General features: G+C 39.7%; 1 protein-coding gene across 5 annotated transcripts in view; it reads left to right on the top strand.

Moving 5' to 3' along the window:
* Nucleotides 1-13888, top strand: part of LOC101478087 (CUB and sushi domain-containing protein 3) — a 251912-nt gene that overhangs the window by 107514 nt on the left and 130510 nt on the right. For all 5 annotated transcript variants that reach the window (XM_004568073.3, XM_012923802.3, XM_076889796.1 and 2 more), the window contains exons 18-21: nucleotides 3078-3266; nucleotides 5034-5150; nucleotides 11595-11810; nucleotides 13089-13277. In XM_004568073.3, the coding sequence (XP_004568130.1) occupies nucleotides 3078-3266; nucleotides 5034-5150; nucleotides 11595-11810; nucleotides 13089-13277 (711 nt within the window). The remainder of the gene's footprint in view (nucleotides 1-3077; nucleotides 3267-5033; nucleotides 5151-11594; nucleotides 11811-13088; nucleotides 13278-13888) is intronic.

Here is a 13888-nt window from a genome sequence, read left to right as displayed (position 1 = left end):
CAAGCTTTGTATATTAACTGTAGTCACTTGTCGTATATTGTCGGTTGTTTAGCTTTGACTATAAAGCGCCTTGAGCAGACTTGACACTATCTGTATAAAACTTAATTGAATACAACTTCCATAATTCGTCTCATCAAAGGCTGTGCACTCTTTGAATGTTTACTGTTTATGATAGGTTTGTTCGTTGAGCACATAAGCTTTGTCTTCAGTTGTGGCATTGCATTTAATCTCTTTATGATTGTGATTGCTGGTGCAGAAGTCAGACTCAGTGTAAGTTCTTAATTGAATGTAACTTCATTTAGCTTGATTTATAGTGCACTCTGTGCTATCATTCTTGCTTGGTCTATCATTGAGGCATAGCATTATGTCTGTCACTGCTGCTATATTTATCCATACATATTTTTCTGCTACTCGTATTCCCTCTTTGAGTCTTTTAGAAAGTACTGCTGGTAAATATTTTGTGCAATAAACAAACATAAAAGTGGCTGTTAATGATGTCCTGCAAAGCAGTTGAACATTAATTATTCTGACTTCTTGGATAGAAGCTTCACAGTGGTCAATATAAATTATCCAGGTAGGGGAGAAAATCAAACACTGTGCTGTAAATGTAAACAAACACTCAAAGGAAAAAGGACTCAAGTTCAATGGAGTGAAAGGGTTTTTTTTGTCAACAGTGCACTTGATGTCTGTGGAGCTGTGATCCCAGATGACAGTGACTATGTGGGATTGCACCTCTGTACCGACTGGCAACCCAAATCTATTGTTAACAATGTACTGCCACTTGTCAGGTGCAAATGGTAGCACCGTGCTTTCAAATACAAGGTCGCAGAGTAAGGTGAAGTTAATCTAATCAAAACAACTGAAGCAAACTATTAGCTCTACAAGGGTACTTAATTTGAAATAAGACTCGGTATACATCATTATGCATTGAATGGTAGTTTTTGAAAAGTCTAGTACAAATATATTCTGGACATACTGTGATTTATTTTCACAATTGTTTGCACTAGCACTATTACCCCGTCACTCCAATTTGATTCATAAGACAGAGGTCGTTATTATGTCTCTGTTATTGACTGAAGGCAGGCCACAAGTGCTTTTGTCTTATTACGTTTCAATCTCGAGTGCATTTTGCTTTTGTTGATGAGGCCGTCGAAAAGCAATAACAGTAAGATCATATTAGCTTCTTGCATTGCCTTTTAGGACATATCTTATTGCCAAAATACTTCTGGGAAAACTAGCCTACTTCATTTGTAAAATTAGTCTGCAAAATAAGGGTTAGTTATCCTGTGAATAAAGTAAGGCACAGAAGCACTACATCATTCCCTTTATGTCTAGGAAAATTCGACCTCTTCAGTTAAATAAAAATTACAGCATGCTATACAATTATTTTAGCCACAAACATTTAAAACATACTACACGGTAACATATTTGACATGACTCCATGGGCTTGGAGATGTAAGGAAATTATTTTCCCACCAAATACCTGCACCCTAGAGGCTACTGCTAGCAGTGATCAATGACTGCTCTGCATATTAAAGCAAAATTCATATGATGTATGATGAAAGTAGTGCAAAGCAAGCTTCCTACAGAGGCTTACACGAGGATAGCAATCTCTCTGTTATCACACAGGTCGGATCACACTAGTTATTAATGACAATTATCTATGGCTTATAAATCTTCTTACACCATGCAACTCTGCCCTATTGCTACAAGGAAATTCTGCAGGTCATACAGGTAAACTATATTATGACAAAGCTTTTCAGATTATATATTTGACTTACTTTGAGTGTTTGTGTTTTGAGCTATAGGTCTCTGCAGGGAGTGCAATTACATGTGTATGTGCTGTACTTAAATACATGCAGTGCTCACAGTCACTGACACCAGATGTAACATGTGAACATATGCCTGTTTTAAGCTATATCTTTGTTACTTTGACTTTACAGAAAATAATAAACTGTCTCTATAATTCCAGAAAATTAATCCTTCCATGTTAAGATTCTTCCTCGCCAGTGGCCTGACAACCGCTTACACAACTACTGTCAGTCAGTGGCTAAAATCAGCATATTTTTAGTGCATCAAAAACAACCCTACTTGGAAGAAATCCAAAAGGCGGTCCTGGAAATCACAGGGAAAATGGGGGCATCTCTTTACAACTTGCATCACTGCAAATTAAGAGAGATGAAACTAGCTCACTGTAGGAGTAAAACTATCAGGCAAATGTGCTTTTGTTTAATAAAAACTTCAAGTGGTCTTCCAGTAGCTGACTAGTATAGAAGGAAATGAAGTGGACGCGCAGTTTCACCAAGGTCATACTCTGAATTCGCTCTCCCCATGAAGCTGCTGCCCTTTACTATCCCACAGTACCTGTCTAAATGGCATGAAGATAAAACCCTGTTTTTTTAAAAATCAAAGAAGCTGACAGCTCTATCAAGGTTATTCAGGAAGAAACTGTTAGGCATTATGGCAGTCAATGCAATAGTTCATTTTTCTGCAGTCTCTACTGTGTACTAACATAGCCTGGTTTGAAGAGTCGTTTGTTTGTCATAAGAAGATTCTTTAAAGTTAACAGTAAAAGAAAGGCAAAGTAAATCTTTTTGCGTTCTATATTATGCATGCGACCTGACACCTGCCTTTTGTTGCTGTGATTTTTAATATCAAAGCTTCGATCTGCACTTTTTTAGAGGGAAAATGTGACACGGAAGTTTCAGTGAATGCAAAAATAGAGTTGGCATTTCATGTTTCATGAATGCTGTGACTTCAATCCACCTCAGGAGTGTAAAGGTCATATTATATTTAGTATCAAAATAGAAAAGCCGACGCTTTTACAGTAATGCTGCTTAATACCAGGTGCACACGTGCACACAAGAACTGTGAAGAGTGTGGCTCAGTTATTTTAATAACAGTCACGAGTCAAAAACATGCAGCTAGTTCATGCATAGCTCAGTGCAACACTAAACACTGCATCTAGAGCCTTTGTAACCTGTGTGAAGAAGATCCAGATTTTACATGAGGTAAAATCATACATAACTTCCTTTAAATACCAATGTAAAGAGAAGGCTTCATTTTCATTTCTACAGTGGTCACATTGGACACATACTCCTGTATGGATCCTGGTATCCCAGTGAATGGCTTGCGGTTAAGCCACGACCTGTCCATCGGCTCAACTGTGACCTTCCAGTGTGACCCAGGATATAGACTGAGCCACGAGGAGCCTCTAGTTTGCGAGAAGAACCACTTTTGGAGCCACCCACTGCCCACTTGTGATGGTATGTATGCATTCCTTAATTAAATATTTCAGTGAATATTTAACATACATTTAATAGGATGTAATTTCTTTGACTTACAGTATGTACTGACAGTTTTTAATCGCAGTACTTAAAGGATATTGCCACCAGTAGATGGCACAAACTCTACAATGGCAATTATGTTCCTTTGATTCTTCTTAGTCCTAAAAAAAAGATGCACTCTGACAAAAGGTAAAGACCCAGCAATGGGTGTAGCAACATTTAGCACATAGTAGGTTTGACAAATAAAAAAGGTGCTGCCTTTTATTCATAAAACACAGTGCCTCTAGTGCTTTACTGAAAAACTTACTGAGGTGTTGGAAATCAAGTGATATGGAAGACAAATTTTGCCTCACATCAGAACATGGGGTGCAGGATGTATAGATGGATTTGATTTGATAGATTTGATAGGCCAAATAATGCCCTGGGCTGTATTTGAGCAATGTTGCTTCTTGTGCTGTTTACATTAGTATCACACCTGAAGAACATTTGTGAAAATGGTCACGGATCACTCAGCAGAAACAAAATAACAAGTAAAATACATGCAACGTTTGGCATGCCGCACATATGACTCAGTACCACACTATAGTTTCACACCAGTGCTTGTTCTGAAACTAATTTTATATCTGGGAGCATATTTTTGCCAAGGTATGTGCCAGACTGGTGCCAAATGCATTGGCTCTCTGCCTATGGAGCCTCTGAAGTAGATCGTTTTCCAAGCATACTCATCCACTTTTAATGACTTTATGTAATTTTGGCTCATTAATAAAATATTTGATGTAATTTAGTCAGTGGGTAAGGATTCAGGCCTTGATGTGTTGTGTTCGCTGGAAGGCCTGTGGGTGGAAGGAGAGAGGTTTCGAGTAGGGGGTGGGTGTGTACAGCTGCGGAGCCCAAGGCATCCCAGTTATCCTCCAAAATATCATCTGACATCCATTACTTTAAAAATGTGTACACTCACAACAGTCCTACTTCTAATATTTGTCAACTCTAACTGTTTTGAGGAAACTATTCATGAGCTTGGTTGCAAAACCACCCGTAGGTCAGAGAGCACGTACATAGGCAGATGCAAGAAGGAAAAAACCCACAAATCTTGTCACATTTCTGAGTTCAAAAAAGCTCTGATCTTTATGTGAAACGACAAAATCTAATGACAGCATGAGAAAAAAGTTACAGGCTTTAACAGTGTTCAATTACACCAGTTAACCTTTAGACACATTAATCCTTACCCCACTGATCCACATGGGTGACATGCGTTGTCCCTTTCTCTTCTTCATTTCCTCTACATCGGTACAACTAGATTATACCTGACTGAAAATGAGTTGAATGGTAACTGTGTCTCTTAACGATCAATTTCTACCTTGAAGTGACAATGATTCTAAATCCAGATGAATATGATAATCCTCTGAATATGCTTGTAAGTTATTTTGTGTTTTAACTAAATAGATGATCATGTTTTGTAACAATTTCTTTCAGTTTAAGATACCATGAATTAAGAAAATCTGGGTGGATAGCTAAATGTATGAATAATGTATTGCCATGTTAGGCACTAGGGCTGGTTTGGAGTGCACACATGTGGCAGATTTACAGGTGCAAATAAAAATAGCAGGACAGGATGTGATATGACTCAAATGCATTATTCATCTTAACCTCCCCTCTGTCTTCAGGTGAAGGATTTATTGGTTCATTTACAATTTACCCTTTTTTTCCAGCAACAGTTATCTTTCATTATCTTCTTGTTCCATTCAGCATCATGTGGTGGTGATATCAGGGGACCTGGAGGGATCATCTTATCACCTGGCTACCCTGAGCTGTATCCTAACTCTCTAAATTGCACATGGACTGTAGAAGTCAGCCATGGAAAAGGTAGGAGAATGCATCTATATATTTGCATGCAAGCTGTTAGGAACAGCTAAGATGCCCCAAACACTCCACCTTCCAAGCTGGAGGAAGATACACATACCACACCCTCTTTCCCAGTGGGTTCAGACGGCGATTTTATATATAACAGTTTTTATTTATCTAGTCCTTTCTACAGTGAGTCGCATATTTAGTATTCTCAACAATGACCAAATTATGTAACAATAAATTAAAAGGACACATCTCCCCCTCCTCAAAAAGGTTCTAGAGATATAAAAGTGATTTATTATTATAAACTGAAAAGAGTGCAACATGTACATTTAATCAGGCAAAGATCATTTAAATGCAGGGCTTTTATTATTGGATGGTAGCCAGGCCATGAGTGGTGGCTCCACAGTGTAATGGTTTACGCATTTGGGTTCGCTACTGAAGGGAAACACAAATCCTTTGGTGGGGTTGAATCAGGAAGGTCAACTAATAATATATCCACTGGATTGGATATGCAGAGTATGTGGTAACCCAGAATATAAGTAGAAATATTACACAATGTAGTGTTCATTCACTGCTCTTTTTGAGTCTATATTAAATTGTTCAGCTCATTTCGTTCCTTCCTGTATAGCAGCTCTTCTATTCAAGAAGTGTGTGTATGTGTGTGCGTGCGTGCGTGCGTGCGTGCGTGTGTGTGCGTGCGATAGAGACTTGTATTCTCATATTTTAGAAACTATTTGTCCAGTATACTTTGAACTTTGCGATTGAATGCCTGGGAATGCAGGGATGTACATTCCTGAGTGTGAAGTTGCTTTTTGTGATCTTCTCTCTGTTACTAGGCAGTAACATACTTTATAAATAAACTATTTACTATGATAGCTACCATTGCTGATGCTTGCTGATGTGACAGTGGGCACATCCTCTAGTTCAAAAAAGGTATGTGCCGTGTGCATTGGTCCTTAGTGTGAAGAACAGGATCTTACATTCTTCTGATACTTTTTTTTATGAACAGCTTCAACTTTTAAGCAGAACACCTGCTGAAGCAAATCTTGTATCTCAGTTTTATTCACTAGTCGCTCTTTGTTTTATTACTTTAATTCTGTTATCACAGCACTCACTGTCAATTATCAGTGTGCCATTCATTATTATTTGAAAAGCACACTGAACTTATCACAATGCTCTAGCCGTATCATCACATTTGCCCATAGTGTTTCCTATTATCCATTCCCAAATGGCCTTTTGAAAGTCAGTCCTGTTGTCGTACCTTTATTTTCTTTTGAGTTACCTATCTCGCTGTTCTTGGAGTTTAACACCATAAAATCATATTATTTCATTTAAATCAGTGTTTAACTGTTCATGTCATTTCTCTCTTTGCCATATAATATTGATGCAATTAAAGTCCATGTATTTCAATCTAGTAAGCCCTGGATGGCAAGTTTATAGGTTTATCTCTGTGTGTAACTCATATAGGGAGACTGAATCCAGTAATTTAGGGCTTTACCCACTGACATCATGTAATCCTTCCCTGGATAACTCTATTTTTCTCTGTTATTTCTTTGTGATGTTTATAGCATTAATTTTTTTTTATCAGCATTATCTTTTTAATTTCTTACATGGGTCTTTTAACTCTCAGCAATAACTGGATTCATCATACTTAACTGCACCCACAAGTCCAAACTAATAACATCGAGAAATAATGAATACCTCCAACTAACTGACTGATTATAGCTCCACATGGCACCAGTTCTAATATCTCACAATAAGTTATTCAAAAAACAAAACAAACAAAAACAAAATACTACAGACAGTCAATATCGATATCAATCAAAAAGGAAGAAAACGTGAAACTGAAAACTCTTACAAATATCATCTCATCTTAATCATGTGATTAAATCAGTAGATTGTGTATGTTTTTAAGAGATCGGAGTCTCAGAAGCTTGGGCAGTTAGATTGAATTTTGCGCGTCTGTATTCCTACATTGCGCGCCAATATAGTAGAGTCCCCACAGGGTGTTAGTGCAACCTCTTATTACAACATACTGTAGTTATACTTGAGTGACCTGTAGCATTTGTGTGAATAAATTCCTTTAAATTACACATAAGTGTCATCATTTTGGTAAAACTGAAAACGGTGAATCATGTCATTAACATTATAGAGCAGTATATTTGAACAGAAACAGAAGTGAGCTCTAAAAGTAAAATGAATCAATTTTGCTTCCACAGAGACTATGATTCACATCTCTCTCTCGCTCTCTCTCTCTCTCTCTCTCTCTCTCTCTATATATATATATATATATATATATATATATATATATATATATATATATATATATATACACACACACACACACACACACACACACACACACACACACACACACACACACACACACACACATACGTATTAGGGGTGCAACGATACACAAAATTCACGGTTCGGTTTGATACTTTGGTGTCATGATCTGAATGAGGGTGGGTGAGGTTCAATTTGCCGTGTTGCAAGGAGAGCTTAACTTCTGTCTCGCTAGCTTGCCCTGCGCTCAGTGAATCTGTGTTCGACTACTCCGTCTAGGCTGCACTGTCGAGCGCAGAGCCACTGAACGCTCAACACAGACAGCATCGTTAGAAGGAAAGTTGATAAAATAAATTAAAAATTTTGTATTGTTTGATACATATGCGTACCGAACCGAAAGCACTGTATCGAACGGTTCAATATCAATACGAGTATTGTTGCACCCCTAATACATATACATATACACTCAACAAAAATATAAATGCAACACCTTTGTTACTGCTCCCATTCCCCATGGGATGGACGTAGAGACCTAAAATTCATTCCAGATACACAATATAACCATCCCTCCCAAACAGTGGTCACAAATCAGTCCAAATGTGTGGTAGTGGGCACATCTGCTATATTGAGATAATCCATCCCACCTCACAGGTGTGCCACATCAGGATGCTGATCTGACATCATGAGTAGTGCACAGGTGTACCTCAGACTGCCCACAACAAAAGGCCACCCTGGAATGTGCAGTTTTGTCTCACAGCAAAATGCCACAGATGCCACAAGCAATGAGGGAGCGTGCAATTGGCATGCTGACAGCAGGAATGTCAACCAGATCTGTCGCCCGTGCATTGAATGTTCATTTCTCAACCATAAGCCGTCTCCACAGGTGTTTCAGAGAATATGGCAGCACATCCAACCGGCCTCACAACCGCAGACCTCGTGTAACCACACCAGCCCAGGACCTCCACATCCAGCAGGTTCACCTCCAAGATCGTCTGAGACCAGCCACCCAGACAGCTGCTGGAACAATTGGTTTGCACAACCAAACAATTTCTGCACAAACTGTCAGAAACCGTCTCAGGGACGCTCAACTGCATGCCCGTCGTCCTCATCGGGGTCTTGACCTGACTCCAGCTCGTCGCCGTAACAGACTTGTGTGGGCAAATGCTCACATTCGATGGCGTCTGGCACGTTGGAGAGGTGTGCGCTTCACGGATGAATCATGGTTCACATTGTTCAGGGCAGATGGCAGCTGAGAATGTCCCAGTTCTTGCATGGCCAGCATACTCACCGGACATGTCACCCATTGAGCATGTTCGGGATGTGCTTGACCGGCGTATACGACAGCGTGTACCAGTTCCCACGAATATCCAACAACCTCGCACAGCCATTGAAGTGGAGTGGACCAACATTCCACAGGCCACAATTGACAATCTGATAGACTCCATGCGACGATGTGTTGCACTGCATGAGGCAAATGGTGGTCACACCAGATACTGACCGGTTCTGGGTCCCCAGACCCCCAATAGCGCAAAAAACTGCACATTCCAGGGTGGCCTTTTGTTGTGGGCAGTCTGAGGTACTGAGTGCACTACTCATGATGTCAGATCAGCATCCTGATGTGGCACACCTGTGAGGTGGGATGGATTATCTCAATATAGCAGATGTGCCCACTACCACACATTTGGACTGATTTGTGACCACTGTTTGGGAGGGATGGTTATATTGTGTATCTGGAATGAATTTTAGGTCTCTACGTCCATCCCATGGGGAATGGGAGCAGTAACAAGGGTGTTGCGTTTATATTTTTGTTGAGTGTATATATATATATATATATATATATATATATATATATATATATATAGCAAATACTAGCAAATAGACAGAACATGAAAAAGAGAAAGTCTAAATGGTCCCTGGACAGGATTTGAACTTTTGACTTGCTTCTCAGGCCATATTTGAGCCAACCAGTCACCCGTCAGCTCACCTGTTTTGGCTATTGAGATTGGATGACTTGTTCACCACAGCCTCCAAATTCACCACAACATACACAAAATCTCCTGGGATTATTTTCTCTGCTCTTTAATCGCTGTATTGTATGCTTTTACCTTTGGGCAATCAGCAAGAAATTCCACTTCAGAGGTAGTAGTTATGCAACTAGCCACTTTTTATTAACCAGCACGTGTACAGACTGTATTACAATATTAGAAAGTCTCCTCACAAGATTGGCTCTTGATTAATTGGTCATTTGCCTTCATGCTCTGTAATATAATTGGCGTTTTACAGAAGACAATCAATCATTTCATTTTGTTATTTATTCTAGAGCCATTTGGGGCTTTCTTTATTAAGTGAGCCAAGCATTGTGGAGGACATTATAGAGTCATATTCCAACAGATTCAACAGATGGCATTGAAATGCCATCACTGATGGTGCTGAAAAGCAGCCAAGTGGCCATCATGGATAGAATGAAGATGTTGTTATTGGGTCTGAGTTACAGTGTGATAAAATGGAAATATACTGTTTATATAGGCCTTGTTTACTTGCTTAAAATTTCAGTTGCATTTTATTGATGGAAAACATCATCTTCACCAACCTGAAAACAATTTATAGATTCTGTTTGCTTCATTGACTGTCAATCATTAGTTATGCTCTTTTCTTGGGAAAATCTTTCACTGGCAAGCTAGAAGACAAGTCTTTGTTTTACCAGGTTCATTTTGAGGTGACTGCATTCAAATTTAGCCCATTTCCTTAAATTTAAACAACAACATTAATTCTTAACCTTATGCAGCACTGTGCAGGAGTCTTGAACGGCCACTAGTTTCTTTATATTTTATATTTTATATCCAATCAGTCAGTGCTCCAATGAGCAACAGTTCTCCTTTTCTGAAGATTTTTCAAAGTTTTTTCTTTGGAAATTGACTGAATCATGATACAGATACCATATCTGAAATTCATGTCATAAAGAAAAGGGGGGAAAAATCCATCAAAGACCTGGCAGAATCTGATAGATGCATCTAGATCTTTAGATAATCACTCTACTGTTTACTGCACAGGTATGCCAAATTACACAAAAACTGGACTAGCAAGAGGTCCGAAAGGTATGAAATAATGAATTCAAATTTGAAATGTTTGGGTCAAATCATCAGTGAGTGTCAACAGTGAGTTTCTTCAGCTATTTGTACAACATGATGAAGGCTTGGTCATTGTATGGGGCTGCATTTCAGACAGCGGTCTTGGGGATCTTGACAGAACTGATGAATTATAAAAACAGAAACAGAGCAACAGATTTTCATCCACCTGACATCCAAAGAAGAGCTCTGAATGACCTTCCAGAAGCCTGCAGAACTGTTATTGATGATACTGATTAATAGAGTTCAGGCTTTGTTGAAAACTGTTAGATTTTGTATTGTTGATTGTCATTTATGCTTAGTATTAGAGAGCACTCTGGGAGCACGAGAGAGGTCGTACCTTGTCTTATTGTTTTATGGTAGGATAAACGTAGCTACGTCTGTTCTAGTCTAAGTGCTTTAAATGCTGGACTTCCTCACTGTGTTATCTAGGGTGAGACTACCCTCTTCCTGACCAAGGATGTTTGCTTGTGTGCTTTTATGTTATATGACCCTTTGATCAGCAACACACACACACACACACACGGTACTCTTTGTTTGTATGTAGACGTCATATGTTAATGAACCTATGCATATTCATGTAACCTCAATAAAAAAGCAGTGTTACGGGGGAGCGGTCGAGAGCAACTGGGGTCAAGCGAAGGAACGGCGTCTGTCCGGTTCTCTCCCGTGCACGAGAAACATGAAAAACTTTGCCTACTTCGTGTCTTGCTTGCGGTGTAATTATATTGTCTTCAACGTTCCAGCGAATAGGTTCAAGCTACAAACCTATCAAAAACATTCAAGCTCTATTTTTATCTTTCCAATGGTTTTTTTTTTTTTTTTTTTTGGCATGTTTCAATAAATCATCAAGCCCATTTCCCATTTTCCTAGCAAACTCTAAAGAAATGGGGGTGGCTGAAGACTTTTACACAGTACTGTCAGTCAGTATGAACATGAAATATGCATGTTACCATGAATTTATGAATGACACTGTTCCTTTCAGTTATTCTTTATATATTCCTGGAAACCTCTATCACTGGACTTTCCTATTTTCTCCTCCAAGGTGTCCAATTCACTTTTCACTCCTTCCACCTGGAGGATCACCATGACTACCTTCTGATAACAGAAAACGGCAGCTTCGCTCAGCCACTCGCTCGCCTGACTGGCTCTGAGAGGCCTGCACCAATTAATGCTGGTCTGTATGGGAACTTCAAGGCCCAGCTACGCTTTATTTCTGACTTCTCCATATCGCTGCAGGGATTCAACATTTCGTTCTCAGGTATGAGTCCATATGTGGGCTATGTCTGTAGAAGGAATGGAGGTGGGAGTTGTGGTAGGGCAGGAAAGGTTTTAGCAGAGGATGGAGGGTTGTGTGGAGGAGGTAGAAAAGAGGACTAAGGGTAATTAAAACGAGGGGTAGAAAGCAAAAGTGAAAAGCAGTCACAGGCACGTGGAAAGAGACAGTTCTTTCATTGATGAGATCAAAAGCACTAAGCCTCTCTAAAGCGTGCATAAAGTAGCATAAGGAGTGATTTGTCGGTCAGCAGGCTTAAGACAGACCATGCCTCAGGCCTGCGTCAGTCAGAGAAGGATAATTAAGAGACAACAGGGTCATGCAGGTAGAGGGTGTCTGATCGTGAGGAGAATGATCATCAAAGCATTGCATGTGGGCCAGTCTCCCGAGGACTGGCAGAAGGAGAAGGAGGTGTGTACAGAAATAATGGGCCCCCCATATCGATGGTAAGAAATGGAGAATTAAACAGCCGTAGATACACGGTTTAGAGAGCTAGATAAAGGGACAGAAAGGAGATGAGACAGATGGTGATGCTGAGTGTGCAGGGCTCATAGAGAAGGTCGGATAAAGAGTGAGAGAGGAGAGTGACACACAGAGAGAATAGCAAGGTAGAGAAGCCTTGTTTCATGAGCATCCGGGTTAAATGTTTGCCTGCTGTTCACTGAAGTGAGACATATCTTATGAATCCATGAATATTCATGAAACATGATTTGTGAATATATTTTTGTCTTCTTTCATGCTCTGCAATTAGCATCTATATAGTTCATTATTAGAATTCGTTTTTTAACCTTTTATGACCTTTAATGAACGTCTGCCAAGGCCATCATTCTACATCCTACACTTGATTGCTGCTTTAATGTTTTGCGGTGCTGAAATCAATAGGCTCCGTATAGTTCTGCATACTGCCAGATACAGACCGTGAGAGAAATGCTGATGGGAGTAAGACCTTTTTCCTCCTACTCCTGGGCTGCATTTTCTCAAATTATAAGGCCACCAGCAGCCCCATGTGTAAAAATATTTCACTGAGAGTGGCCTAGTTTTTAGAGAGCTCATTCTTTATCCCGACAACCTGGAATCAAACGTTTGGCTTCCCAGCCTGATGAAGATTCCTTGAGCAAGACAGGTAATCCCCACAAACTACAGTGCTGCTTTGCCTGAACATGTCGTCTTTTTTGATGGAAGCAAACAAGAAGACTGGGAGTTATTTTCAAAAGAAGCAATAGATAGAGGATTCGTAATAAATTTTTGTTGTCTTATTTGCAGAGTATGATCTTGAACCTTGCGAGGACCCTGGAACGCCTCGGTACGGCTGGCACACGGGCTCCAAGTTTGGCATTGGCGACTCTTTGTCGTTCTACTGCAATACGGGCTATCGTCTGCAGGGGGCGAGGGAGATCGTGTGCCTGGGAGGTGGGCGCCGCATGTGGAGTGCCCCTCTGCCAAGGTGTGTGGGTACGTGGTCAACTGCTTTTATTCTGTTTCCGTTCTTGTTTATGTATGTGTTTATGCAACTAGCCAGTGTCAGCTTTTAAAATGTATTCAACACAGATGTAAACTTTCTTATTTGACATTTAAGAACCCAGCAGAATTGGATTTATGTAAGTAGACTACAGTTAAAAGGATAGACCTGTGATTAACTGACGTGAGCTGCTGGGTTAAACTATCTAGGGAGATGTCCTTTTCACTCATGAAGGCTTAAAGGCAGGTCAGTTACATTCACATTTCAAAAGGTTACTGTAGGGATTTAGTCATTGTGATAGTGTACCTAGCATGTTTTTGACATTGACCTGGTCTTGTGTCAGACTTACAGACTAAAAGTATCAGTGCATTTGTTGCATGATAAATGCCTTGTTCTGATGTCCCTGTCTTTGAAAGTCTGGACTTTTTTTTCTGTACAAGTTAATTGTGGTTAAGTAATTTTCTGCTATTTAGCCCAGGCAGCAAGGCAAGTGAATGTTGTTACATTAAATATTAATTATTTAATAGTCTAATCTATGTTTCATAATGTGTCTGTCTCAGTTAAAAAATGATTTTCACGAGGTAAGGTAATAAAAAGGGATGTA

Source organism: Maylandia zebra, linkage group LG11 (assembly GCF_041146795.1).
Source record: "Maylandia zebra isolate NMK-2024a linkage group LG11, Mzebra_GT3a, whole genome shotgun sequence".
Lineage (NCBI taxonomy): Eukaryota > Metazoa > Chordata > Actinopteri > Cichliformes > Cichlidae > Maylandia > Maylandia zebra.
The sequence above is the reverse complement of the archived record's forward strand: the minus strand, read 5'-3'. Positions and strand labels throughout refer to the sequence as shown.